Consider the following 26,827-nt stretch of genomic DNA (forward strand, 5'->3'; position numbering starts at 1 on the left):
CTGGAAAGTTGCTGGGATTCATAGTCAGTCGGCGAGGCATCGAGCTAGACCCATCAAAAATCAAAGCCATCCAAGAATTGCCACCTCCAAGGAACAAAACTGAAGTAATGAGTTTGTTGGGAAGGTTGAATTACATCAGCAGGTTTATTGCTCAGCTTACGACAACCTGTGAGCCTATTTTCAAATTGTTGAAAAAGGATGTTGCGGTCAAATGGACCGATGAGTGTCAAGAGGCGTTTGATAAGATAAAAGGATACCTGTCGAACCCACCCGTGTTGGGTTTTCCCTTCTTATATAAAGGGGACCCTTGTCACTTAGAAAGGATCTGTTGCTCAATATTGAATACACAAGAATATTCTCTCTGCTTTCTAACATATTCTCCTAATCTCATTACTTGCATTTGTTACCTATATTCATTGTGTTCCATTTATTGTTCTTCATTTATTGCTTATTATTGGCCATAAAGAGCCATCATTGATTTTATTATAACTTTTAGTCATCCATCGACTACCCTCGGCGAGACATCAGACTCGACCCCGAGGCCCCGAATAAGCAGGCTCGAGGCCCCGATTGTCAGCCATTCGGTTTGGTTATCATCTTGTTTTCAAGCTCTTATCTAGTCTCCAAGTACCTCACTTAGCTTCTATTGCCTAAGCAACTAGCATAAAAATAGATCACGTATTTTTAGAACAACAAAATCAAATTTAATTGTAATTACCATTTTCAAGGTAAATAAAATTATGGAGTAAAGTCACGTTTCTTTCATTTGTAATAAGAAAGTCACTCAACTATCTGTATTGCACTCTGATGATCACTCAACCAGATTTATTGATTTTTTCAGTGAAAAATACTGACTTGACAGTCCACATGGACGTTTGGACCATATAAAATAATTAAAAATCGAACAAAGCATATAAACACATCCATACACCCAATCCGACCCGAGCCAACCCATTTATAAAGATAAAAATCCACTCAGAAGTTTTACAACGCTCTTTCTTATAAACGGGTCGAATCGGAACGGATTGAATGTATGGGTGAATTTTTATGTTCTGTTTGGGTATTAATTTATTTTATGTGATCCAAAATACATGTGGACGGCCAAGTTAGCATTTTCTACCGAAAAATTTAATAAATTTGGTTGAGTGATCCTCAACCAAATATAGAGGAACAAAATGAGAATAATAGTATGGGAACTACATAACTGATCTTTGCTCCGTGGTATCACACCAAATTAATAAAACTTCTAAACGCCAACGAATGACTAAAGGAAAGGAGATAAAGAATACCTGAGACAGCAAGATACATATTCGCCATATAGACCAAATAATGCAAGTTGAGAACAATTGACATTACACATGGGATAAGAATCATTCTGTTTAATTCGATGTCTGTAAGTGGTGGTTACTTGCAGAAGAAAATAGATGCGCACAAAGTTGACAGTTCATGTTCAAGAATATGACGATGAAATACCTCCAAAAATAACAAACCGATCAAATCAAACCCTAGAATTGACATCATATATATAATATTGTAACGAAGACCAAAAGCTAGTCACCTAACATCGTAGAATTCTCAGGCTCTAGCTGTTTGCAATATATGACTTTCACCAATGGAATATCTCTATGTCCATTTGAAAAAGAGTACTACTCCCTTACCAAACATAACGATAATTATTGCTTCTCATTTCAAAGCAATTAGAATCGATTGCACTGAGTCAAAGCAGCTTAATCAGGCAATAGTTTCTGCAAATTCAATGAAGGAAAAATAAACATCAGCGTAACAGGTATTAGCAATTGCGATCTAGCTATATAAATGCATTAGTAAATTAAATACATAGTCACTTGAAGAATCACACTTTTTTTTCATACTAGAGAAAGAGTTGGCAGAAGAAAAAAAATGTTGGATACAAGGAAGAAACATTTTAGTAATCTGGATCGAAGAGAAGCCCATTGGGGAAAAAAAGAAAAAAAAATAGAAAAAAGAGGGAAAATGTTGTAACATAACCAACGATAGTCACAGAAACGTACTGCTTCTAGGGGGTGGCAAACGGCCGGGTCAGATCAAATATGGGCGGGTCGAAAACGGGTGATAAAAACGGACTAATAATATGGATATCCATGACTTCTTAAATTTGATCACTTTTGGGAGAATTCCTAGTCTCCCAAACTTGAGGAACTCCCAATTTGAGGTTTCAAAAATATAAAAGTTAAACTCATTAGTTATCCACCGGTTATCCATTGGTTTCCATTTTCTAAATGGATAATATGGTTCCTATCCATATTTAACATGTTTTTAAAAAGTTCATTATCCAACTTATTTTTTAATGGATAATATGGATGGATAACTGTTACTTTTAACCATTTTGCCACCACTAATGGCTTCTATCTGATTGCCCTCATGCAGATTATCCGGACCTTTCGTTTAGAATTATTCTATGGAATTACGAAGAAAAAAGTTCAATACTTTATTCGGATCAAAATATGAGATTAGTTTAATTTACGTACTAGAAAGAAAATTTAGCATTAGTCCGTTGTAGAAAACGTTATCTCAGGATAAGAAAAACTTTCTGATACGTACTGTTCAACTTAACCACATATATAAACGTTATATTTTGAAAAGTTTGGAATATATTTTCTGCAATTTTGTATAGGTCAAAGGATGAGAAACTAATGTGTAGCTAGCTTGTCTTATAATTTTAGCGTTTGAATAGGTTATATTGATCCTTAGACCAATTGCAAATAAAAGCAGACCTTGAATTTTCAGAAGGGAAATAGATTCCAGCATAGTAGCAGCTGCTATCACTCGACTGGTTTTATGATTCTTGCTTTCCATATCTGGATGAACCTTCCTTTTCAACACCCTTGTCATCAACTACAAGTAATTAATTACACAACTAGTTAATTAGAGTTATTATTAATCACTTAAAATTGGATGAAGAAAACTGAAGGATTAATTAATTGTAGGCTGACTTGTTGTAGTTTCAGGATGGGATGATAAGAATCCTCCCGGACTTGAGGGATAAGCTTCTTAGCGAAAGAAAGTCCATTCTTCACTTGGAAATTCGAAGCTTTATTCTTAGTCATGAATAAATCTGGCTGAAGCTTGTCACCTAGATTAATATTATTTGCGCCAGGAATATTCTCCTTATCAAAATCAGCTGAGAATAAATCTGCCAGTGTGATCCTTTCCTTCTTAATTTGATGCTTCTTTCTTCCCTCTTCCTCCGATTTGTTTGCCTTTAGTGCCTCATGATGACTTTGTTCATGTCCATTTGCATACATCAATGGGTTTATAATAAGTTGTTCATCTTTCTCATCATCACTAACTGTTATTTCACATTCTTCATCTTCAACTTCAATGTCTAGCTGGTCACATTGATCTTTTAGTGGACCGAATCCGAACGTGCCAATTGTGAGGATTCCTCCTTTCCATCCGTCCAACATATGCGCCATTGACGCATCTTGAAGAAGAAGTTGTGTGTCGCCAATAATCTCATTGCTGATTATCACCTCATTTTTCTTCACATTCCGATCAAGCAATCCATCTGCCAAAGTATAAATTATTGAACAAACGTTACTTTCTTTTAAAAAATATACGACGCTAAAAAAGAAAATGGATAGGTTCACCTTTCTGATTATATTTGCGGTGCACCCAACTGAAGATCTACTCCCGGAAAAGAAAGAATAACAAATGAAGTTGAGAACTTTTGATGGCGAACAATTGAAATAAGTAATTAAAGTACTATTTTGTTTCGGAAAAGAGGAGAGCAGGGGAAAGGGGAGCACTAAGCTCCCGCTATGCACGGGGTCCAAAGAAGGGCCGGACCACAAGGGTCTATCGTACGCAGCCTTAAATTAGTAAGAACACCGGTGAGTTTCGGATAAAAAGAAGTGGCATGTACCTTCATTTCCTTTTGCTAGCTGATTTAGGGATTTTTCAACGAAGTTGGAAATGGAAATTGATTGAACTTGAAATGTATGACACATTGGAATTATATAAGAAGTAGATAAATGAGGGAGTGCCGCCGTGGATGGAGGGGAGGTAGGACAGTGAACAACGTGGATGAGGGCCAGGTAGGTAGAAGGTTCAACTGCATTCACAAAATGTGAGAGTACTAAAGATGGCCCTCTCAGCTGTTGGCCTTGTTTTTTTAAGATTGCAGCTGTTTAAAAAAAAATTGAGTAATTCCTTCTTCTTTGGAAAATATAAAACTTCCCAATTGTTGTTCCTCTATACTTGTAAATAATGATTCTGGAAATTAGAACGTTAGCTTATAAACGTAAATATAAATAAAAAAACAGAAATTAATTCGAGCCCACTGAATTCACAGTGTTTCCTTAAGGAATTTAATCCCCTCCTAGTACCCAAGGTTATAGATTATTTCCTCCCAGGATAAAACGAATTACACACTGGTGTAGCGGTACTTCAAACCCCAGTGTTTCAGCGAACACAAAGTTCGGCAACAAATCACACTTATGGATGCTTTGTTTGTAGTTAAAAACAATGCAGAATAAGGAGGATAACTCAGAAGTCGAATGGAAATTCTGAGAGGAAGGAATGCAAAGTATAGCCAATGTTGAATTCTTACTGAAGAGAATATCAAATTGCAATTCGTTTTTCCAGTGTATACGCAGTGTATACAGAGTGTATATCCAGTATATGCAGAGTGTATATCCAGTGTATACAGAGTGTATATTAAGTGTATACAGAGTGTTTCAAGTGTTTTTTCCGATGTGTTCTTCTTTCTCTCCAACTTATGCTCTATTTATAGCAGTTATTTGAGAGAAATCCGCCCCTTCCATGGTGCAACAAGCACTAGATCATGGAGAAAGCACTTACATGGTGGTATATACACTTGCTTGGTGGGAGGAACACTTGCACCATTGTGGGAGGTGCACTAGGCTGCATTGTTGCTTAGTGTTGCAACACAATACACGGATTGGAAAACATCCGTTACAAACACGGATTATATCACGTTAATATTCACTATTAACAAATAAATTTGGTCCAAAAAATTAATCAATCGATCGATCATTTGACCAAATCCGAATCCAAATCCCATTTCCCATTCACTCTAATTTTAAGACTATTTCATCTTAAACAAAAACTCAACAATCCCCCACATGAATGGGGAATGGCTATATCACGGAAGTATGCATGAAAAACTTGTGTGATTTGCAAACAAGAATTAATTGCATCTGGATAAGTAGGTTTCCCTTTGAACTTTCCGTAGTGAACTTATGTCGGATATACTCGGTCAATCGGTAGATTTGATATCTTTGAACCGTCGAACTTTAGTGTATACCTAGACAACCATAAGTCACACAATCAATCCCTTAACCGTCTTTGGTTCTCATTGTTGTGTTCGTTTCAGCCATGAACACTGCCTGGTTTCATAAGTGCGTAGAGAATTGGCCTTGCAAAATTCTCCTTGAAGCGGCTAACACTTCACACTTACATAGGTGATTCCTAAACGTGTCATCCCGTAGATACACTATTTGATATACCCTGTATCAAATTTAGAAATCATTAAAAAGCCTTAATGCTTTATCCTTGGTACTGAACATTGTCTCATCACGAGAATGGACTAAAACAAATTTTGTTGACAATGTTGAACCGTCATTAATGACTTTGTTTGATCTCCTTGAACCTAGATCTTGGGATCTCCAGTCTTCTAGGTAGAGTTACCGCCACAATGACTTGTTCTCGGCCATAGTCCCATTCCCCTCGATGATTTCTCAACTACCTCTCTAGTTAGGCCTTTTGTAAGTGGATCTGACACATTATCACTTGACTTTACATAGTCAATCGTGATAATTCCTCTAGAGAGAAGTTGCCTAACGGTTTTATGTCTTCGTCGTATATGACGAGATTTACCGTTATACATAACGCTCCCAGCCCTTCCAATTGCCGCTTGGCTATCACAGTGTATGCATATTGGTGCCAACGGTTTGGGCCAAAATGGAATATCTTCCAAGAAATTCCGGAGCCATTCAGCTTCTTCACCGGCTTTATCTAAGGCTATGAACTCAGCCTCCATTGTAGAGCGGGCAATACATGTTTGTTTGGACGACTTCCAAGATACCGCTCCTCCACCAATAGTGAATACATATCCACTTGTGGACTTCGAATCAGTTGAACCGGTGATCCAATTTGCATCACAATATCCTTCAATCACCGCAGGATATTTACTGTAGTGCAAATCAAAGTTTTGGGTATGTTCTAAGTATCCCAAAACTCGTTTCATTGCCATCCAGTGAGATTGGCCTGGATTGCTCGTGTATCGACTTAGTTTACTTATAGCACAAGCTATATCTGGTCGTGTACAATTCATGATGTACATTAAGCATCCCAACACACGAGCATAATCCAATTGTGATATGCTTTGGCCTTTGTTCTTTGCTAGTGCAAGATTCACGTCAATTGGAGTCTTTGCAACTTTAAAGCCCAAGTGCTTGAATTTTTCAAGTACTATCTTAATATAATGAGATTGTGACTGTCACACCTCCTTTTTGCGCGCCCGCCCCGAAGGGTTAAGATGCGCGGGGAGTTTTTCCAATTTAAGTGACAAATATTCGAAATGGGATTATTTATTTAATTCAGAGTCGCCACTTGGGAAAAGGTTTGGCTTTTGGTGTCCCAAGTCACCGGTTTATCTTGAATCCCAAATCGAGGAGATTTTCGACTTTTCCAAATGAAGTCTGCGAACCAGAAATTCTAAGCAAGGAATTCTGTTGACCCGAGGGAAGGTGTTAGGCACCCTCGAATCCCGTGGTTCTAGCACGGTCGCTTAAATTGTTATAATAGCTAAATATCTGATTTAAATACATGTTGTAACTCATGTGCTTTTATTAAGTTTTAACCGCTTTTATTATTATCATTTATTTTACAGAATTGCAACGTCGTGAAAATGCGTCTCGAACCACGTCACAATCAATGCACCCGTAATTGTCGACACATTTGGACTTCGTTGAGATTTGGATTTGGGTCACATCAATGTGCACCCGAATTTAAGAATGTGATTTAATTAAACCGCGCCAACAGAACCTAACGCGTTATTATCTTTGTAGGAGGCCATGAAGTTTATTAAATGGCCTATCTTGAATTCTAAATAATTATCGTCAGTTGTTGAGGGCCCCGCAATTGTTTTTTTTTATTTTTGGCGAGGCTTGTCCTATTATTTTAGAAGGGTATCCTACAGTGACTACATTTCTATTATTTTTATTTCCAGAGATGGAAGAAAAGAAAGCGTGTGTGCTAATTGAAGTATATACTTCAGCTTAAACCAAACTCCTGTCAATTTTGATTGATTACTTTTAAGGTAAAAAGGACGTCATGCCTTTTACGAAAATGATTTGGTCGAATAACAGATTACATATGAGATAAGATGAAATGCAATACTTAATCCGAACATTTCTTAATTCGAACTTAACTGAACTTATTTGAACTGGGTTAAAGGATAACTAGCGAAGTAAAATGCTTTAATTTATCATATACAAGTTAGCGAAATACAACGTTTAATCCGAGCATTTCTTGTATTGAGCTTAACCAAACTTATATGGGCTAGTCTTAAAAGAAACTAAATGAAACAGAAAATGGTATTGTGTAAAGTCGAAATATGCATACTTATACTAAACAGACAATTATCGAGCCCAAATACAAAAGGGTGAAACTCAGTCGGCTATCAGTATACTCTTTTGAACCATTGAAACATGAGCTAAATCAATTTCCACAAGGCCTGTTAATGTACTATGAATATTAAAGCAAATGCTTGAACTTCTTCAACCTTTTTCATTTCATGCTTTCAGACTGTTCCAATTACATCAATATGGGATTTGAAATGTGTACCTGAAAATGCTGAAAGTGCAAAGGAGAAGGAGAAGAAGATGGGAATCAGCAGCAGCCAAAAGGCAGAATTAACAGTAGCAGCAGGACAAAATGCAGCAGCAATAGCGAGCAAGATAGCAGCAACAATCAGAACAGCACAACAGAAAGGATTCTGTTGCGAGATGGAACTAGAGTTGAAGGAGAACAACTCGATGAAACAGCACACAGTGCGATACTCCAGACAGTCCAATTCCGGAATATACCAATGCAGCAGAACACTAACAATAATCTCGATTGAAGAAAGAACACTGCCTAACGTATTGACAATAAATGAACTTCAGACAAACAAGACCAAATTTCTGATTTCTTAGTCTGTTTTCTCTCTTTCTTGCTCTCTTTCTATTCTTGTCAACTCTCTCTTTTCTTTCTATCTTCACAGTGGGTGTGTGTTTTCTTTTCTGTGTATCTCTCAATGTCTCTCTGTGTATTATCCCCTTTGTCTATTATCCCAAAAAATCCCTCCCCTTCCACTGATGGCTCCTCTATCTCTTAATGTGCCTCCCTTTTATAAGCCTCAACATCAAACCTTTTAACAGCCTGTTAAATTAATCAGATACCCCTCCCATGTGCCCCTTTCTTTTCAGTTTCCACTCAGCTATTTAAGTATTAATCCCATGACATTCCCTTGGCAGGCTTTAACTTTTCATTTTATTATCTAAAAGCAAGTATGGGCAGTAGAATATATCTGACAGCATATACTGTCAGATTGTTTAAAACTTAAAAGCTTCTTAATGCAGAAAAACAGGCTGTGCACAAGGCACATGAGGTGCACCAATGCACATGCTGTGCACGAGTGCACATGCCTTCCAATTCAGAATTTAAACATAAACAATCCTTTTCACATTGACTGATCCAAATCAACAACTATAAGTAAACAAAACTGGTTCTGAATTGATTTCAACAAATGTTCAACAGAAGCAAATCGATTTACTATGCTCAGACAGTTGAAATTAATTGACGACACATGTCGACTCGACTATATTAGTATTAACATACACAATCGTAGCCAAAAATCAGACATTTAAACGGTATTGATACATGGTTCGCATTATACTGACTAAGCAGAAATACACTCGAGGAGTCAACTAGTCAGTCCAAACTCGAAAATCAGCTACTTGCACAAACAAATACATAATGCCTTATCAGAAAAGGAGGGGAGGGGGGGAATTTAGACAAACAAACAGAGGTTCAGGCGAAGTGGTTGAAGCACAGTTGATAGAGGTCAAGGACATAAACAGAAAACGAACAGACCCTTACAACAATCAAACAAACCAAAAACAACTAAGAAAAGAAAGAAAACTCACCTTAAACCGCAAAAAGATCGAAACCTTAACTCGGACTTGGTCAGGCCTTTCTTAAGGCTGAATGGACTTTAAACGAAGTGTTTCTCAGACGAGAAACACTTTGATTAAAGTCCATTAGACCTTAATCTCTTCGGTTGAACCAGTGACGGAGGAACACCAAATTTCCAAAACTCAGATCTGGGATTCATGCCTCCCTGATCAGATTCGGACCAAACCAAGTATGGTTTGGTCACGAGGGGGGTCTGGGGAGTGTCTGGTATGAAACTGGGTTTAAACTGAGTAGATCGAGTTTTGACTCGAATCTTCAAATGAAGATTCGAGGACCTGGGGGGTGATTCGAACTAAACGGTTAACAGGTCTATGTTCAGGGTGGTGAGGGGGTTCTATGGTGTTCATGGCGAGGTCATCGGCGTTCATGCCGCCGGGATTAATGGCGAGGGATAAGGGGGCGGCTAGGGTTTTGTGGGGAAGGAGGTGAAGACGGAAGCTGGGGTATTGGATAGGGGGGCAGGGTGTAGTAGGTGGCTTATATATGGAATGGGGGATTGATTTCAACCGTTGGATGAGACGAGATGGACGGCTTGGATCTGAAGGTTCAAACGAAACGTCGTCGTTTGGCTCAGTAGGGGTCAGAATTGGTTCGGGTAACGGGTCGGGTAGTGGGATTACGGGTGAAAGATCTGGACCGTTGGATCGGCTTGGTTTAAACGGTTGTGATGGGTTGGCATCGAAACGACGTAGTTTTGGTGTTAAGCTACGTCGTTTCATGGCCTGGGGGGTGGGCTGTTTGGACTGGTGGCTTGGGCTGTCCGTTTGGGCTGAGTTTGTTGGGCCAATTTTAACAAATTGGCCCAAGTCCGGAAGGGGTCTTTTCTTTCTTTTTTTTTTATTTCTTTTTTTTCTTATTTATTTTAAAACAAAACTAAGCCAAAAATCAAATTAAAATTAAATACACACTCAAATACAATTATTTGCACACATACTAAAATATTTCAAAACAGGTAAGGTCAAACCAAATAAAATCACGGACGAAAATGCCTAATCACGATTTTCTATTTAACGACCGGATTACGGTTTGAATTATGCAGGACACATATTTTTTGAATTTTATTTTAATAAAGTAAATAAATAAAAATGGGCCAAAGTCATAAATAAATCAACAAAGTGCCGCACAAAAATCCGAAATTGTACAGCAGGGCCAATTATATTTGTTTTTATTTCTTTTTGGAGTGATTGTCGTGTGAAACAAAAATCACGTGCTCACAGCTGCCCCTCTTTGTTCGGAAACACGAAGAGTTTTCGTGCAAAGATAAAGTGAGCGTGTATGAACGATTTTTGCCTATGGACCACTCCGTATGAAGCATTTTTTTTTTTTCGAAAGATCTGACCGAATCTTGCTTCAAAGATTTCCTACATATCCTGGGCTAAACAGGAATCAGGTCAATGTAGTTCGAGAAGTTTTGGTAGCTGGGGCTACCATGGGACTGCAATGCTTGCTGCTACTGCTGCTGCTGTTGTCACTGCTACGTCACTGACCGCCTTATTACAACCAAACGAAAATTGGAAACTGAACTAACTACTTATATGCATGTCAACTGCTAGTTACAAGATTCCTATCTATGATTCTTTTACGACTTGATCTTGGGTCTTAGCTGATTCTGCTTGTAGACTCTGATCTGAATCTTGATGCTTGCGAGTTGCGGCGACTTGTTTTTTAATCTCCGGGATACCGAATAAAATGTGACCGGCAGAGGTCAGGACCTTAGTCAAATGTTGGAGTCGATTTGCTTTCCCTTTACTCTGATATCTCGGGATATCTCTTTTTTTGTCTTTTTTCTTCTTTTTTTTTTTTCTTCTTTGATTCCGAACTGGGATTTATCTCGTGGGTCATTTCGATCCATGTGGCTCGAGGTCAGACCTGCGGGAGAAAAGAAACAAACAAACGAAATTTTCTGCCCCAGTTTCACTAGGAAAATTTCGTTACTTATTCACCAGGAAGTTCATAAAATTGATGAAAGAGGATATGCGTGCTCAGTTCAGGGTTGGAGCCCTAATATCGACTAGCTGGGGAAAGGTTCAGTTTAAGGTTTAAAACCCTAACGCCGAACAAAGGAAGAATCCAGTTTTAAGACCCTAATGCTCACTAAAAGGAAAATTCAGTTTAGGGTTTTAAAACCCTAATGCTGATTGCATGAAAAAGCTCAGTTTAGAGTTTAAAACTCTAATGCTGGCTGAAAGGAGAAAGTTCAGTTTAGGGTTTAAAACCCTAATGCTGACTAAAAGGAAAATTCAGTTTAGGGTTTAAAACCCTAATGCTGATTGCATGAAAAAGCTCAGTTTAGAGTTTAAAACTCTAATGCTGGCTGAAAGAAAAAGGTTCAGTTTAGGGTTTAAAACCCTAATGCTGACTAAAAGGAAAATTCAGTTTAGGGTTTAAAACCCTAATGTTGATTGCATGAAAAAGCTCAGTTTAGAGTTTAAAACTCTAATGCTGGCTGAAAGGAAAAAGTTCAGTTTAGGGTTTAAAACCCTAATGCTGACTAAAAGGAAAATTCAGTTTAGGGTTTAAAACCCTAATGTTGATTGCATGAAAAAGCTCAGTTGAGAGTTTAAAACTCTAATGCTGGCTGAAAGAAAAAAGTTCAGTTTAGGGTTTAAAACCCTAATGCTGACTAAAAGGAAAATTCAGTTTAGGGTTTAAAACCCTAATGCTGATTGCATGAAAAAGCTCAGTTTAGAGTTTAAAACTCTAATGCTGGCTGAAAGAAAAAAGTTCAGTTTAGGGTTTAAAACCCTAATGCTGACTAAAAGGAAAATTCAGTTTAGGGTTTAAAACCCTAGTGCTGATTGCATGAAAAAGCTCAGTTTAGAGTTTAAAACTCTAATGCTGGCTGAAAGGAAAAAGTTCAGTTTAGGGTTTAAAACCCTAATGCTGACTAAAAGGAAAATTCAGTTTAGGGTTTAAAACCCTAGTGCTGATTGCATGAAAAAGCTCAGTTTAGAGTTTAAAACTCTAATGCTGGCTGAAAGGAAAAAGTTCAGTTTAGGGTTTAAAACCCTAATGCTGACTAAAAGGAAAATTCAGTTTAGGGTTTAAAACCCTAATGCTGATTGGTTGGGGGCAAAGTTCAAGAATACTAAGCGACCTCTCTTTTTTGAATTTTCTTGTTTTAGTAGAAGATACAAGGGAGTTTCGTGGAAACTTACCTTTCGAGTGAATTCCTTATTGCCAAAATATTTCTTGTACCCATGTACCTTCTTCTTTGGGCGACACCTGCTCCTTGCACGGTTGTCTTGGATTACACCTGTTTCAACTTTTCAGACAAAGGACAATTGTTAGTTCGGAAATGACGGTCGGTTTGGTGACCTTGATCGTTCCCGGTTGCTTTGTTGCGTCTTTATTCCTGTTGTGAAGTCCTGCCATTGATTTGATTCATATGCCGAAACCCTTTAGACCGCTCAGGCTTGTATTTCCAGATTCTGTGATGATTTGCCTCGTAAGGCTCTTTTTTTTTTCTTTTCTCTTTTTTGTGTCCCGTTTTGCTTGGAGGTTCTCAACGGGGATTTTATTGGAGGTATTTTGTCGGGATTTGTACAAAAGGGAAGCTTTGTGGGGAATATTTACAAAGTGGATTCTTTGTGTGGAATTTTGTACAATGGGCATGCTGGGGATTTATTTCAAAGTGGGATTTCTAGGGTTTGTTGGGGTAAGCTTGTTGGGGATGTCTACAAAAGGACTCGCTGGGGTGTGCTGGGGAGATTCCATTTTTTTTTTTTTTTTTTTTTTTGTATTGGGGAGATTCTGTGGGAGATTGTACAAGACTCTGTTGGGATTTGTACAGGGGGAGACTCTGTGGGGATTTGTCCGAAGGTGGACTTGCTGGGGAAGATTTCAAGATTTCTCTCTTTTTCCTTTACTCCGGAATACCATCAAACGTCATGCTTGGGTAATCATATCAACGAGATGAGGTGCTTTCCATCATGAGACGGGATTCCGTGAAAACAAACCATGCCACCTACTCTTTCCGGTGTGTTCTGAACTCGGGGTAAAAATGCAAAAGGGATTCGAAAAGAAACAAAGCAGGGGAAAACAAATCAGAAAAGGAATACCCTTTTCGGGGCGAGAAAGACTTATCTGAGGAAGATAACGCTGGCTTTAAATGACATGACATGCTCTTTGGACTGGACATCCGACCTTCCATGAACTTGCGTTTTCCTGAACCAGAACAGATCTGTGATTCCAAAACCGGTGGAACTTCGCCGAGACCTTCTTGGAGTGGCGTCATTCCTTTTCGGCCGACAGCGCCCTTTGCGGGTTTTCACTGGCTGACCTCTCTCATTTCTCTTCCTGTCATCGCTTGATAGCACTCTTTGCGAGTTCTTCACTAAACAAGCTCTCTCATTTTGGTTTCTCTTCTCCCGTCGCCTCGTGGTGCCCGAAGGTTTTCACCGCCGAGACTCTCTCATTTTATTTCTCTCAACTCAGGGTGTGCCGGTTTCCATTTGTGATGCTTATTGGTTTCCCACTATCTTTGGTAATTGATTTGAAGGCTTGTACTTGGTAAAGAGAGGTAGCTGATACTAAACTTCTCAAGTGTCCTGACATGCCCCGGTTTTCAATTTCAGGGCTGCTGGGATTTTGTTGTTGGTGTGACTGAACCTCAGGGAGAGGCTGCCTACGTATCCTTTCGGAATCAAGTCAAACGTAGTTCAGGCCTCAATCAATGTTTTTTTTTTTTTTTTTTTTTAACGGCTCAAAAGGTGGTAGCGAGAATTGGGTAGTGTTTGGGGAGTAGTGGGGAATAAACACCTTCGCCCTTTTCAACGTGTCAGGACCACTTGGAGTGTGATCTAGACGTAGTACCTCTTGACTGCATCTGCATTCACCGCTGTGTCAGGGTCATTTCCTTCGATATCACCTAAATACAATGCTCCTCTTGGCAATATTTTCCTTACGATGTATGGGCCTTTCCAATTTGGGGCAAACTTTCCTTTTGCTTCTTCATGATGCGGCAGAATACGCCTCAGTACCAATTGTCCTACTTCGAAATTCCGAGGTCGGACTTTCTTGTTGTAAGCACGGGCCATCCTTCGTTGGTATAACTGTCCGTGACAAACTGCAGCCATCCGCTTTTCATCAATCAACGTCAATTGCTCCAGTCGAGTCTTAACCCACTCGCTGTCCTCGATTTCTGCTTCGACAATGATTCGAAGTGAAGGAATCTCTACCTCTGCCGGTATTACGGCCTCGGTTCCATAAACCAAAAGATAAGGAGTCGCTCCCACCGATGTGCGCACCGTAGTGCGATACCCCAATAACGCAAAAGGTAACTGCTCATGCCACTGTCGGGAACTTTGTATTGTTTTCCTCAAAATCTTCTTGATGTTTTTATTTGCAGCTTCTACAGCACCATTGGCTTTTGGCCGATAAGGAGTGGAATTCCTGTGTGTTATCTTGAATTGCTCGCACACGTCTCCCATCAAGTGACTGTTCAAGTTTGCTGCATTATCTGTAATGATAGTCGCAGGAATACCGAAGCGACAGATAAGATTTGAGTGTACAAAATCCACTACAGCTTTCTTGGTGACCGACTTGAGAGTGACAGCCTCTACCCACTTTGTGAAGTAATCGATGGCAACCAGTATAAACCTGTGTCCATTCGAAGCCTTTGGTTCAATTGGTCCAATGACGTCCATGCCCCAAGCGACAAATGGCCAAGGTGCGGACATGGGATGCAGTTCCGTGGGAGGTGCATGAATCAAATTACCGTGCACCTGACACTGATGACACTTCCGGACAAAGCTAAAGCAATCCTTTTCCATGGTCATCCAGTAATAACCTGCTCTAAGGATCTTCTTCGCTAAGACATACCCGTTCATGTGAGGTCCACACACACCTGCGTGTACTTCGTGCATGATCTTTCTCGCTTCCTCGATATCGACACATCTTAAGAGATTGAGGTCCGGAGTCCTCTTATATAACAATTCACTGCTCAAAAAGAAACCACTTGCATGTCGCCTAATGGTCCTCTTTTGATCTCCAGTTGCATGCTCGGGGTATTCTTGTGTCTTCAAGAATCTCTTGATGTCATGGTACCAAGGCTGCGTATTTGATCCCGCCTCGATTACACTGCAGTAACCGTGTCTTTCCTTGATTTGGATTTCCAAAGGATCGACGTGGGCGTCGCCCGGGTAGGGTAGCATAGAAGCCAGAGTAGCAAGTGCATCTGCCAGTTCATTGTGAAACCTCGGAATATACCTGAATTCTATTGAGTTAAAGCGCTTGCTGAGGTCCTCCACATGTTGTCGGTATGGGATAAGTTTGACATCCCGAGTTTCCCATTCGCCTTGAACTTGCCGGATGATCAGGTCAGAATCTCCCATAATCAGTAAGTCTTTGACATCCTGATCGATTGCCATATGTATGCCCATAATGCAGGCTTCATATTCAGCTGTATTATTTGTGCAGAAGAAACGAAGTCTAGCTGTGGCGGGATAATGCTGACCGGCAGGTGAGATCAAAATTGCCCCAATCCCTATACCCTTGGCATTCACGGCTCCGTCAAAGAACATCTTCCAAACATGAGCTTCCTCTGAGATCACTTCTACGGTGTTTACCTCTTCATCTGGAAAGTAGGTATCCAATGGCTGGTATTCCTCATCGACCGGGTTTTCGGCCAAATGATCTGCTAACGCCTGGGCTTTCATTGCCGTGCGAGTGACATAAACTATGTCGAACTCCGTAAGCAAGATTTGCCATTTAGCCAGTCTCCCAGTAGGCATTGGTTTCTGAAATATATATTTCAAGGGATCCAACCTGCTTATGAGGAATGTAGTGTGGGCTTGGAGATAATGCCTCAGCTTTTGAGCAACCCATGTGAGAGCGCAGCATGTCTTCTCCAACAGAGTGTATTTGGCCTCGTAGCTGGTGAATTTCTTGCTCAGGTAGTAGATCGCCTGTTCCCTTTTCCCGGTCACATCGTGTTGCCCCAGGACGCAGCCAAAGGAGTTCTCCAAGACTGTCAGATACAAGAAAAGTGGCCTCCCTGGTTCGGGAGGGACCAAGACTGGGGGATTCGAAAGGTACTCTTTGACTTTATCAAAGGCTTCTTGACACTCCGTTGTCCACTTAATCGCCGCATCTTTTCTTAACAACTTGAATATGGGCTCACACGTGCTTGTCAGCTGGGCAATAAACCGACTGATGTAGTTCAGCCTGCCCAAAAGACTCATCACGTCTTTCTTCGTTCTTGGGGGGGGTAGATCTCTGATAGATTTTATCTTAGTCGGATCTAGCTCGATACCTCTCCTGCTTACGATGAAACCCAAAAGTTTACCCGACGGAACTCCGAAAGCGCATTTGGCTGGATTTAGCTTCAAGTCATACTTCCTTAGCCTCTCGAAGAATTTCCTCAAGTCTTGGATGTGATTATCCTGTGTCCTGGACTTGACTATTACATCGTCCACGTACACCTCTATTTCCTGATGCATCATGTCATGGAAAATGGCGGTCATGGCCCTCATATAAGTAGCCCCAGCATTCTTTAAACCAAACGGCATGACCCGATAACAGTAGGTGCCCCAAGGCGTGGTGAAGGCAGTTTTCTCGGCATCCTCTTCATCCATCAATACCTGATGATACCCAGCGTAACAATCTACGAAAGACTGTATCTCGTGCTTGGCGCAATTGTCAACGAGGATGTGGATGTTGGGCAGCGGGAAATTATCTTTAGGACTTGCTCTGTTCAGATCTCGGTAATCTACACATACTCGAGTTTTCCCGTCCTTTTTCGGTACTGGAACCACATTCGCCAACCATGTTGTATATTGGACTACCCGGATCACTCCTGTTTTCAGTTGCTTGGTGATCTCCTCTTTAATTTTGTCACTGACCTCGGTTTTGAACTTTCGTTGCTTTTGTTGAACCGGAGGACAATCAGGATGAATCGGCAATTTGTGAACCACTAGATCGACACCTAGTCCCGGCATGTCATCATATGACCAAGCAAACACGTCTTTAAATTCAAGAAGAAGTTGAATTATCGCCTCTCGCGTTTTCTTGTCCGTGTGAATGCTTATCTTGGTCTCCCGGATTTCTTCCGGGGTTCCTAAATTTACCGGTTCAGTGTCATTCAGATTCGGCTTAGGTTTATTCTCGAAATATTCCAACTCTCGGTTTATCTCCCTAAAAGCCTCTTCCGCATCATATTCTGGTTCTGGATTCATTAATTCGCAGTTAAATAGCTCATTGTGACCTGGGCGTGAAGTCCGCAAGCATGTCATATTTAAAGCCGCATTATTAGGACTGAAAAGGAAGATAAGAGGAAAAGTAATAAAATCAGAACGAAAGAAAGAATAGGAAAGCAATGATGATTTTTTTTGAAAATTGGAAGACAACAACGTTTACAACTAGGAATTCGGAATAACAAATGAAAAGAAGAAAACGTTCAAGTTATGTCCCGGAGATAACTTGTGATACAGGAAAGGTGGCAGGACAGGTCTACCCGGACTTCCGTCTAGTTGGGAATGGCGTGATCTCCCAGTTTTGGAGCTTGGCGTTTGGCCCCATGTATATCATCTCAGCAGTGCTCGTGCCTTCGCCTGGTTGAACCATGTGGACCTCGTAGAGCATTTCCCTCATTGCCCCACATATTTCCTCGATTTCCTCAACTGTGAAGACCTCATCTTCTTCTTCTTCAGTGTACCCTGGCCTGACAAAAGTCGCATGTAAATCCGGCAGTGGTTGAGGCAACTTCCAGCCCTCATTTCTCCTTTTCTTTGCCCATTTTTCGTCTGCTGGAGTAGGTTTGAAACCTAGTCCAAAAGGTTTCTTGATGACTGGTAAAGTAATGGGTTCCGTCGTTCCCTGAAGATTTCGTCCAAGCCCCTTCCCCGGCCTAAATCCGTGTCGGATCATCTCTTTGGCCACCATAACCGAAGCGTTAGACAAGAAAGGCTGGGGGCAAGGTACTCCCTCTTCGTGCTGCTCTGCCAATACCACCTCGAAAGCTTGATAGACCGTATGCTCACTCCCTTCTCTTGGTTCAAGATACGGGATAGATGGGTCCCGATAAATGGCATGTTCATCTTCTCCATGGACCACGATCTCTTGGTCTTCATACTCGAACTTCACCATCTGGTGAAGAGTAGAAGGCACGGCTCCTGTCGCATGGATCCAAGGCCTTCCAAGGAGGAAATTGTAAGATGTGTCCATGTCGATCACTTGGAAAGTGACTCGAGATTCGACTGGTCCTATGACCAGCAACAGGTCTATTTCTCCCATGGTGTCTCTCTTGATACCATCGAAAGCTCTCACGCAAACGTTGTTGGGTCGGATTCTTCCGGTCTCAATTTCCATTCTTTGCAGCGTGGAGAGCGGGCAGATGTCAACACCTGATCCCCCATCCAGCATCACCCGCTTGACATAGTAGTCCTCACATTTGACTGTTAAATGCAATGCCTTGTTGTGTGCTGCTCCTTCCGGGGGTAGATCGTTCTTGCTGAAGGAGATTTGGTTGACGGCGAAGAATCTTTCTGTCATCCGCTCTAGTTGCTCCACCGAGGTTTCGACCGGTACGTATGCTTCATTCAGGGTTTTCAGCAGGATCTTTTGATGCTCGGTTGACCTCATTAATAGTGACAGCATGGACACTTGCTCAGGGTGCTTGCGCAGCTGGTCTATCACTTCGTAATCCGGCATCTTCATCTGCTTGAAGAACACTTCCGCTTCTTCAACACTCACAGGCTCCTTTGGAGGGAAGCGCCTTTGTGTGGCGTTGTTCAGTTCTTGGGTATTTGAGTACCCTCCAACGAAAGTATTTTCTGGAAGTTCTTCCATGACCTCCTTACCTTTATACGTTACCAAAGTCTTTTGATAATTCCACGGCACTGTGGACGGGTTGGTCATTGGCTTTTGTGGCACGCGTCCGATAACCACTGGCTCATTCAGCCGAGGTGGTTGAATCGTCCCCCGGACCACATAGGCCCCTTTTGGCACGTACATAGGTTTTGCCTTTTTGATCCCGAAGTTCTGCGTCTTCTTGGCTTGACCCCGCGGTACGTAAAGAACTCCACCCTTTGCTGGTACTACTTTCTTCTCCACCTTCTTTTCAGGCTTGCTTTCTGCAGCCTTGGCCTCTTCCCCCCTTTCTGATTTCTGGTCTATTTCAGGCCTCCTCCCTGTGTCGACAATGGCAATTATGGCTTTCAAGGCAGGGTCGAACTCTTTGTCTTCACAAATCATGCCGATCAGCGGCCCATTATTGTGAGCGGGCAATGGATTGTTAGTTACATTTGGGATCTCTTCGTCCCTTAGCACTATCTTCCCCTGCTCTATCAAGTTTTCGACCACTCTTTTCAATGACCAGCAGTCGTTTGTATCATGTCCTTCGGCCCCTGAATGATAGGCGCATCTGACTCCGGCTTTGTAAGAAGGAGATGTCGGGTTTTGCCTTGTTTGGGGAATTGGTTGCAAGAAACCCAACTGGACTAGCTTAGGGAACAATGTGGAGTATTGTTCACCGATGGGCGTAAAAGTCCGCCGTCGAGGTGGCTCCTGGGGGCGGTAGTTATTCTGCGGGGGTTGTGGGTTATAGTGGTTGCGGTAAGGAAGCTGATTTCTGGGAGGTGGAACTGGGCCTCGGTTGGCTTGTTGTGGTGAATGGTTATAAGGCTGGGCATTCATGACCATATAAGGTTGATGAGCATATGCCACATTTGAGTGGGGGTAGTAGTGTTGTGGGGCCCTTTCCGAAAAATGGGGCCTGGGATGACGATACTCCCTTGCTTCAGAGGCTGCCATAGCCGTTTCTTCCTTCTTCTTCCCCCTTGTCGTCCCTCCAGACCCGCTTTGGACGGCCTGGGAGGTTGCCCTTATGGCTGCTTGACTCAATATCCGACCCGTTTTCAGCCCATTCTCTACCATCTCTCCTATCTTGATTGCTTCCGCGAATGGCTTACCCATGGCTGACATCATGTTTTGGAAATAGTCAGACTCTTGAGCCTGGAGAAAGGTAGTGACCATTTCCACTTCATCCATGGGAGGCTTCACTCTCGACGCCTGTTCACGCCACTTAATAGCATACTCTCTAAAGCTTTCCGAAGGCTTCTTCTTCAGATTCGACAGAGAGTTTCGGTCTGGCGCAATGTCGATGTTATACTGGAATTGCTTTACAAAATCTCTGGCGAGATCATCCCATATATGCCATCGGGACATTTCCTGATCCATATACCATTCTGAAGCTATCCCTACTAAGCTTTCCCCAAAATACGCCATTAGCAGTTCTTCCTTTCCGCCGGCTCCCCGCAATTGGTTGCAGTATTTCTTAAGATGTGCAATGGGGTCACCGTGCCCATCGTATTTCTCGAACTTGGGGGTCTTGAAACCCGTCGGCAGGTGCACGTGAGGGAACATGCACAGGTCGGCGTAAGAGACGCTCTTTTGCCCGCTCAAACCTTGCATATTCTTCAAACTTTGTTCAAGGCTTCTCATTCTCTTAGCAATCTCATTTTGTTCTGCAATCCTGGGGTTCTGATCCTGTCCCGGTGCGAGTTCGCACTGAGGCGGTAGAGGATTATTGTTGGTAGCGAACCTGGTTGGTTCCATTGAGAACGATGGTGCTTGGAATGTAAAAGAGGATGAGTCAAAGCTTGGCTTGTATGTGGCAGGCTGTGCCGTAGCCTGGGCAAGGCGATGCAGTAAAGATATTCATGCTTGCATCGGTGGCCGACATTCGGGGATGAGGCTCAGAAGGTGATCCGGCGGAGAAAACGGAGTTGGCTGGGTACCCGAATGGGGTAGCAGGGTAATTTATGGGGACATTAGAAGTCCCACCTGACCTGGAGAATAATTCAGGGAATCCGGGGACGACACTTGGCGGCTCTTTCCCATTGTTCCAATCATCCAGCATTTCCAACATGCGGAGCCGCAGGATTCTATTTTCTTCTGCAGTTGCGGATTCAGGCGTGAGGACGGCTGAGATTGAGCTCTCCTCAGAGACGGGGACTGTTTGCAATGGAATTTCCGAAGACATTTCCACACTTCCTTTTGACCTGGTGAAGTAGGTGTGAGTACTGTTTCTGGTCCTAACAATAGGTAGTTGAACACCTCTCCTTGACCTCGTGAAGTATGAGTGCGAGGCCAGACTTTCACCAAACCAACCGTCTTTTCAAAAACCCTGGAAACATGCTCAATGACAAGCGCACGGTTAATTTGCAGCAAATAACAGATAGTTAATCTCACGTTGGGCATGATGCACCTATACAGTTAAGTGGATTACTATATGTCTGCTACGAGAGCACGCGTCATTCCGGTATTTTCCTCTTATTTTTTCTTTTGTTTTTTTCTTTTATTTTATTTTCATTTATTTTTCTTTTATATTTTTTTTTGTAGCAAAATAAAATGCGATCGGATCCGATGAGGATTGCCTACGTATCACGATACTCACGTGAATCAGATCATTACGTAGTTCGAAAACACAAATGAGCATGAAAGAAGCAAATTCTTTATTATTGAAGCAGTCTATTACAAACTACATTTTGCAAAAGAAAAAGCAAACTTTGAAAATAAACCTAGACTCAAAAAATAGACTAAAAATCACCCTGATGAAAAAAAAACAGGCAGAAGATGCTAAGATACAGATTTGACCTATGAATGCATTATGGTTTTAAAAATTGGTTTCCGCGGGGCGTCGTTCGGCCTCGCCGCGGTCCTAGGCGTGAGATCCCTCTCAAGTTGCTCTAGCTCGTGCATAGTCTGCTTGACATAAACCATTACTGCCGAGAGGAAGGTAACACTAGACATGTTCTCACATCGTAGACATCGTCTGGTGATGGCGTGGGCAACGGCTTTGATCCTATCTCTGGTTTGCTTCTTCTCTACAAGCAGGTGCTTTATCTGATCGCTGCATATCTTGAAGACTTGAACATCTTGCACGTGTTGATGCTTCAATCGCCGTACTTCCAATTTCATATGGGCTATTGTGTCATACCAGTATCTGCTTTCCATTTGGAAATCCTTGGCCTGACTAGCTGCTTTGATTTCAAGTGCTGCCATCTCTCTCTTTATTTTAGCAATAGTCTTCTCGTGGTCGCCTTCCAATTGATTCAGGTGCCTGCGATGCTTATCCGTTCTTGTATCCCACTGTGCTTTGAGCTCTGCTATGATGTTTTCAGATTTCTCCAAACCATCTCGCCATTCCCTGATTTCACCTTTTAGCCCTTTTATCAGCTGCTCGTCCGATCGACGCCTTGGTTGTCTATCTGCATCCAACCTTATCTGTTTGATCTGGGCTCTGAGCATTTCATTTTCTTGAATCAACCTGTTCCGTTCTCCCAGATCGGTAGCAACTTGCACGTTGTGTTCATATTTCAATTTTTCCACTTGTTGCTTTAACCCGCTGATTTCGGTGCAATAGCCTCTTTCTTTTGCTAACCAATCCCACTGCTTTTGTGATGATTCGGTAAAATTCCGGATGTGGGGTCTCTTAGCTGGCCTTTCGTGCTCGAGTTCCCTTCTGTACCATGCAAGGTAACCTGGCGCCGTTTCTCCTTTGGCTTGATCCCGCACGCAAGTATCTGATTTCAAATATTGACCCTCATTCCAGATTTGGCGAATCTTTGCTTCTGGGAACTGTCCGTTAGGACTTATCTCGATTGCTTGAGTGCTTAGATCTTCCTCATGAGGTACTGTCTGGCATTTTCCGAACTGTCTTAAAACTCGGCCGGGTGCGTAAGGTTGAATGCTCTTAAGCCCCATTAGCAAGAAATGAGTTTTAGTCGCTGACATATATAAGACCTCATCAACGGGCAACCATCCCAACTTCCATTGTATTTGGCTGGCAGTAAGAGCTTGAAAGAACGAGGTCCAAGCCAGGACTCCTTCGGGCAAACTGATCTCTTTGGCTCTTGCGTAAGATTCTTCTATGCGGGTCTTATCCGGGGAACCACGGCTCAAAATCTCGGAATGATGGCAAAGGTGCTCGGTCATCCATATCTGCAGGAGCAAGTTACAACCTTCGAAGAAATTTCCCCCAGCTTTACAAGCTGTGAGAGCTCGAAAGATGTCGGATACCACCATAGGCGCGAGAGTACTGTCACTTTGCGTGAGTAAAGTGCTGACGACCCCCGATATCTTCAAATCAATGTTTCCATCTTTCCTGGGAAATACCAGAAGTCCCAGAAACGTTATCATGAACGCCACCCGTCTGTGCTCGTCCCACTTCTGACGAACTCCTTTGCTGCACAGTTTGTTGATTGGATTATTGAATCCCCCCTCGTGACCGTATCTATCATATATGAAGCATGGAGTACAGAATCCGGCTGCTAGATCCGGGTTGTGGACTGTTCTAGGTATTTTCAATGAATCCAGGAACCGATGTACTGTGACGACTCTTGGGGCGACCAAGTATTTTTCCCTCAGCGGAAGTTCAGTATTCCCGATGTATCCGGCCATTTCTTCTAAAGTTGGGGTGAGCTCAAAATCAGAGAAATGGAAAACATTGTGCGCCGGGTCCCAATAGGTAACCAAAGCTCTTATGATATCTCCCCGAGGCTGGATTTCCAACAGACCCACAAGACCTTTCAGATTTTTCTTAACCTCATTTTGCCCTTCAACACCTAGATCATTCCACCATAGCCGTAACTTGATAGGGATTTTGGTCATTATTGAAAAATGTTCATTTTGCATCGTGCTCATCCTGCACATTTATTAAGGTGATTTTAACAAAAATGACTGACTCAAAATATTTTACAGAGGGGACCAAGCTTTGAACACGGCCTTTAAGCACTTCGGGGAAGAAGATTTTAAGGCTGTGTGGGTCTAAAAATGCTAAGGAAAACCCAAAAGTGGCTATTTATGCAAAGTCAACCTTCCGGCGTCCCTTTCGGGAACATTCGGCTATTCATGTCAAAAACAGCATCACCTGACTTATTTATGACTCTTTAAAAATTTGAAACATATTTTTTTTGATTTTGGCTATTTTAGCAAAATGGGGGTTGAACCCGACGAGGGTTGCCTACGTATCTCACATCCGGTGAGAATCAAACCGGCGTAGTTCGGGGCATACCGTGAATAGAGAAAATTAAATAAACCTAAAAATCAGAAATAAGTATTTTTTTATTATTTTTGAAGAAAGATAAAGACTAAAGAAAAAATAATTTTTGCAATATTTGGACTATCAGTCTGAATTTATAAAAAGGGTATTACAAAAGAAAGAAATTTTTTTTTTTTTTGAATTATGAGTTTTCCATTTTTTACTTTTAAAATAAATACCATTTCTTTTTTTTGATTTTGAAAGTGAAAGAATTTTTTTTTTTTTTTATATATACCCCCCTTTTTTTAATAATTCAAACTAAGAAGACAAATTTTGTTTTTATTCTTTTTTCTTTTTTCTTTAGAACAATTCTGGTGAGGTTTTGACAATACTTGAACATTGGTTTTATTTTTCCAAAATAAGTAATTATCTCCCCACGTTGCTATTTTCCTCTTTTTTTTAGAAACCGGTCAGCATGCGGAACCGAAGCAAATAAATGCACAAAACAAATAGGATGCAGCAGGGTGGTCTTTTCAATTCAGGTTGCCTGTCCTAGACGGACCCAACCCCTGTGTTGAGCCCCCTAAGTCAAATGCAACATAATGCAAATAAACGTTCCTACTAGGGATCCGGCATGAAGTTTCGTTATACTAGGTTTAAACCTTGGTATTTGTTCTAGACTGTGTACCCGAGCGGACCAACTCGAGTCGAGGAGGGGCTACGTACCGGGGACCCGCGAGATCGTCCGGCTTTGTAACTTGTCCGTCCTCTTTCTTATTTTAGGTATTGACATTAACAGAATAGGGAGTCTCGACCAGCGAGCTTCTCCCCGGAGGTAAGAAGAGAAGGGTTTCGGCACAGTTTATATACAGTTCAGATAATATCAAAGCGGTAAAAGACAGCATTTAGCACATTATGCAAAAACATGTAATAAAGATCAGATAATAAAGCCAAATATAACAATTATTCTAAGCTCGAATTCTTGAACCCTGAACCAGTGGTTCTGGGTCCACTTGTCCCCAGCAAAGTCGCCAGAGCTGTCACACCTCCTTTTTGCGCGCCCGCCCCGAAGGGTTAAGATGCGCGGGGAGTTTTTCCAATTTAAGTGACAAATATTCGAAATGGGATTATTTATTTAATTCAGAGTCGCCACTTGGGAAAAGGTTTGGCTTTTGGTGTCCCAAGTCACCGGTTTATCTTGAATCCCAAATCGAGGAGATTTTCGACTTTTCCAAATGAAGTCTGCGAACCAGAAATTCTAAGCAAGGAATTCTGTTGACCCGAGGGAAGGTGTTAGGCACCCTCGAATCCCGTGGTTCTAGCACGGTCGCTTAAATTGTTATAATAGCTAAATATCTGATTTAAATACATGTTGTAACTCATGTGCTTTTATTAAGTTTTAACCGCTTTTATTATTATCATTTATTTTACAGAATTGCAACGTCGTGAAAATGCGTCTCGAACCACGTCACAATCAATGCACCCGTAATTGTCGACACATTTGGACTTCGTTGAGATTTGGATTTGGGTCACATCAATGTGCACCCGAATTTAAGAATGTGATTTAATTAAACCGCGCCAACAGAACCTAACGCGTTATTATCTTTGTAGGAGGCCATGAAGTTTATTAAATGGCCTATCTTGAATTCTAAATAATTATCGTCAGTTGTTGAGGGCCCCGCAATTGTTTTTTTTTTATTTTTGGCGAGGCTTGTCCTATTATTTTAGAAGGGTATCCTACAGTGACTACATTTCTATTATTTTTATTTCCAGAGATGGAAGAAAAGAAAGCGTGTGTGCTAATTGAAGTATATACTTCAGCTTAAACCAAACTCCTGTCAATTTTGATTGATTACTTTTAAGGTAAAAAGGACGTCATGCCTTTTACGAAAATGATTTGGTCGAATAACAGATTACATATGAGATAAGATGAAATGCAATACTTAATCCGAACATTTCTTAATTCGAACTTAACTGAACTTATTTGAACTGGGTTAAAGGATAACTGGCGAAGTAAAATGCTTTAATTTATCATATACAAGTTAGCGAAATACAACGTTTAATCCGAGCATTTCTTGTATTGAGCTTAACCAAACTTATATGGGCTAGTCTTAAAAGAAACTAAATGAAACAGAAAATGGTATTGTGTAAAGTCGAAATATGCATACTTATACTAAACAGACAATTATCGAGCCCAAATACAAAAGGGTGAAACTCAGTCGGCTATCAGTATACTCTTTTGAACCATTGAAACATGAGCTAAATCAATTTCCACAAGGCCTGTTAATGTACTATGAATATTACAGCAAATGCTTGAACTTCTTCAACCTTTTTCATTTCATGCTTTCAGACTGTTCCAATTACATCAATATGGGATTTGAAATGTGTACCTGAAAATGCCGAAAGTGCAAAAGAGAAGGAGAAGAAGATAGGAATCAGCAGCAGCCAAAAGGCAGAATTAACAGTAGCAGCAGGACAAAATGCAGCAGCAATAGCGAGCAAGATAGCAGCAACAATCAGAACAGCACAACAGAAAGGATTCTGTTGCGAGATGGAACTAGAGTTGAAGGAGAACAACTCGATGAAACAGCACACAGTGCG

At 41.4% G+C, this 26,827-nt stretch overlaps 1 protein-coding gene across 1 annotated transcript; it reads right to left on the bottom strand.

The window, feature by feature from the left end:
• Positions 1–1,317: 1,317 nt before the first annotated feature.
• On the bottom strand, positions 1,318–3,985 carry LOC104227265 (protein TILLER ANGLE CONTROL 1-like). Its single transcript, XM_009779482.2, has 5 exons — positions 3,905–3,985; positions 3,630–3,666; positions 2,973–3,547; positions 2,754–2,874; positions 1,318–1,745 (listed from the first exon to the last, which is right to left on the bottom strand). The coding sequence occupies exons 1-5, from the start codon at positions 3,908–3,910 to the stop codon at positions 1,732–1,734; spliced, it is 753 nt and encodes a 250-aa protein (XP_009777784.1). The 5' UTR covers positions 3,911–3,985; the 3' UTR covers positions 1,318–1,731.
• Positions 3,986–26,827: the final 22,842 nt, after the last annotated feature.

This window comes from Nicotiana sylvestris, chromosome 1 (assembly GCF_000393655.2).
Source record: "Nicotiana sylvestris chromosome 1, ASM39365v2, whole genome shotgun sequence".
Lineage (NCBI taxonomy): Eukaryota > Viridiplantae > Streptophyta > Magnoliopsida > Solanales > Solanaceae > Nicotiana > Nicotiana sylvestris.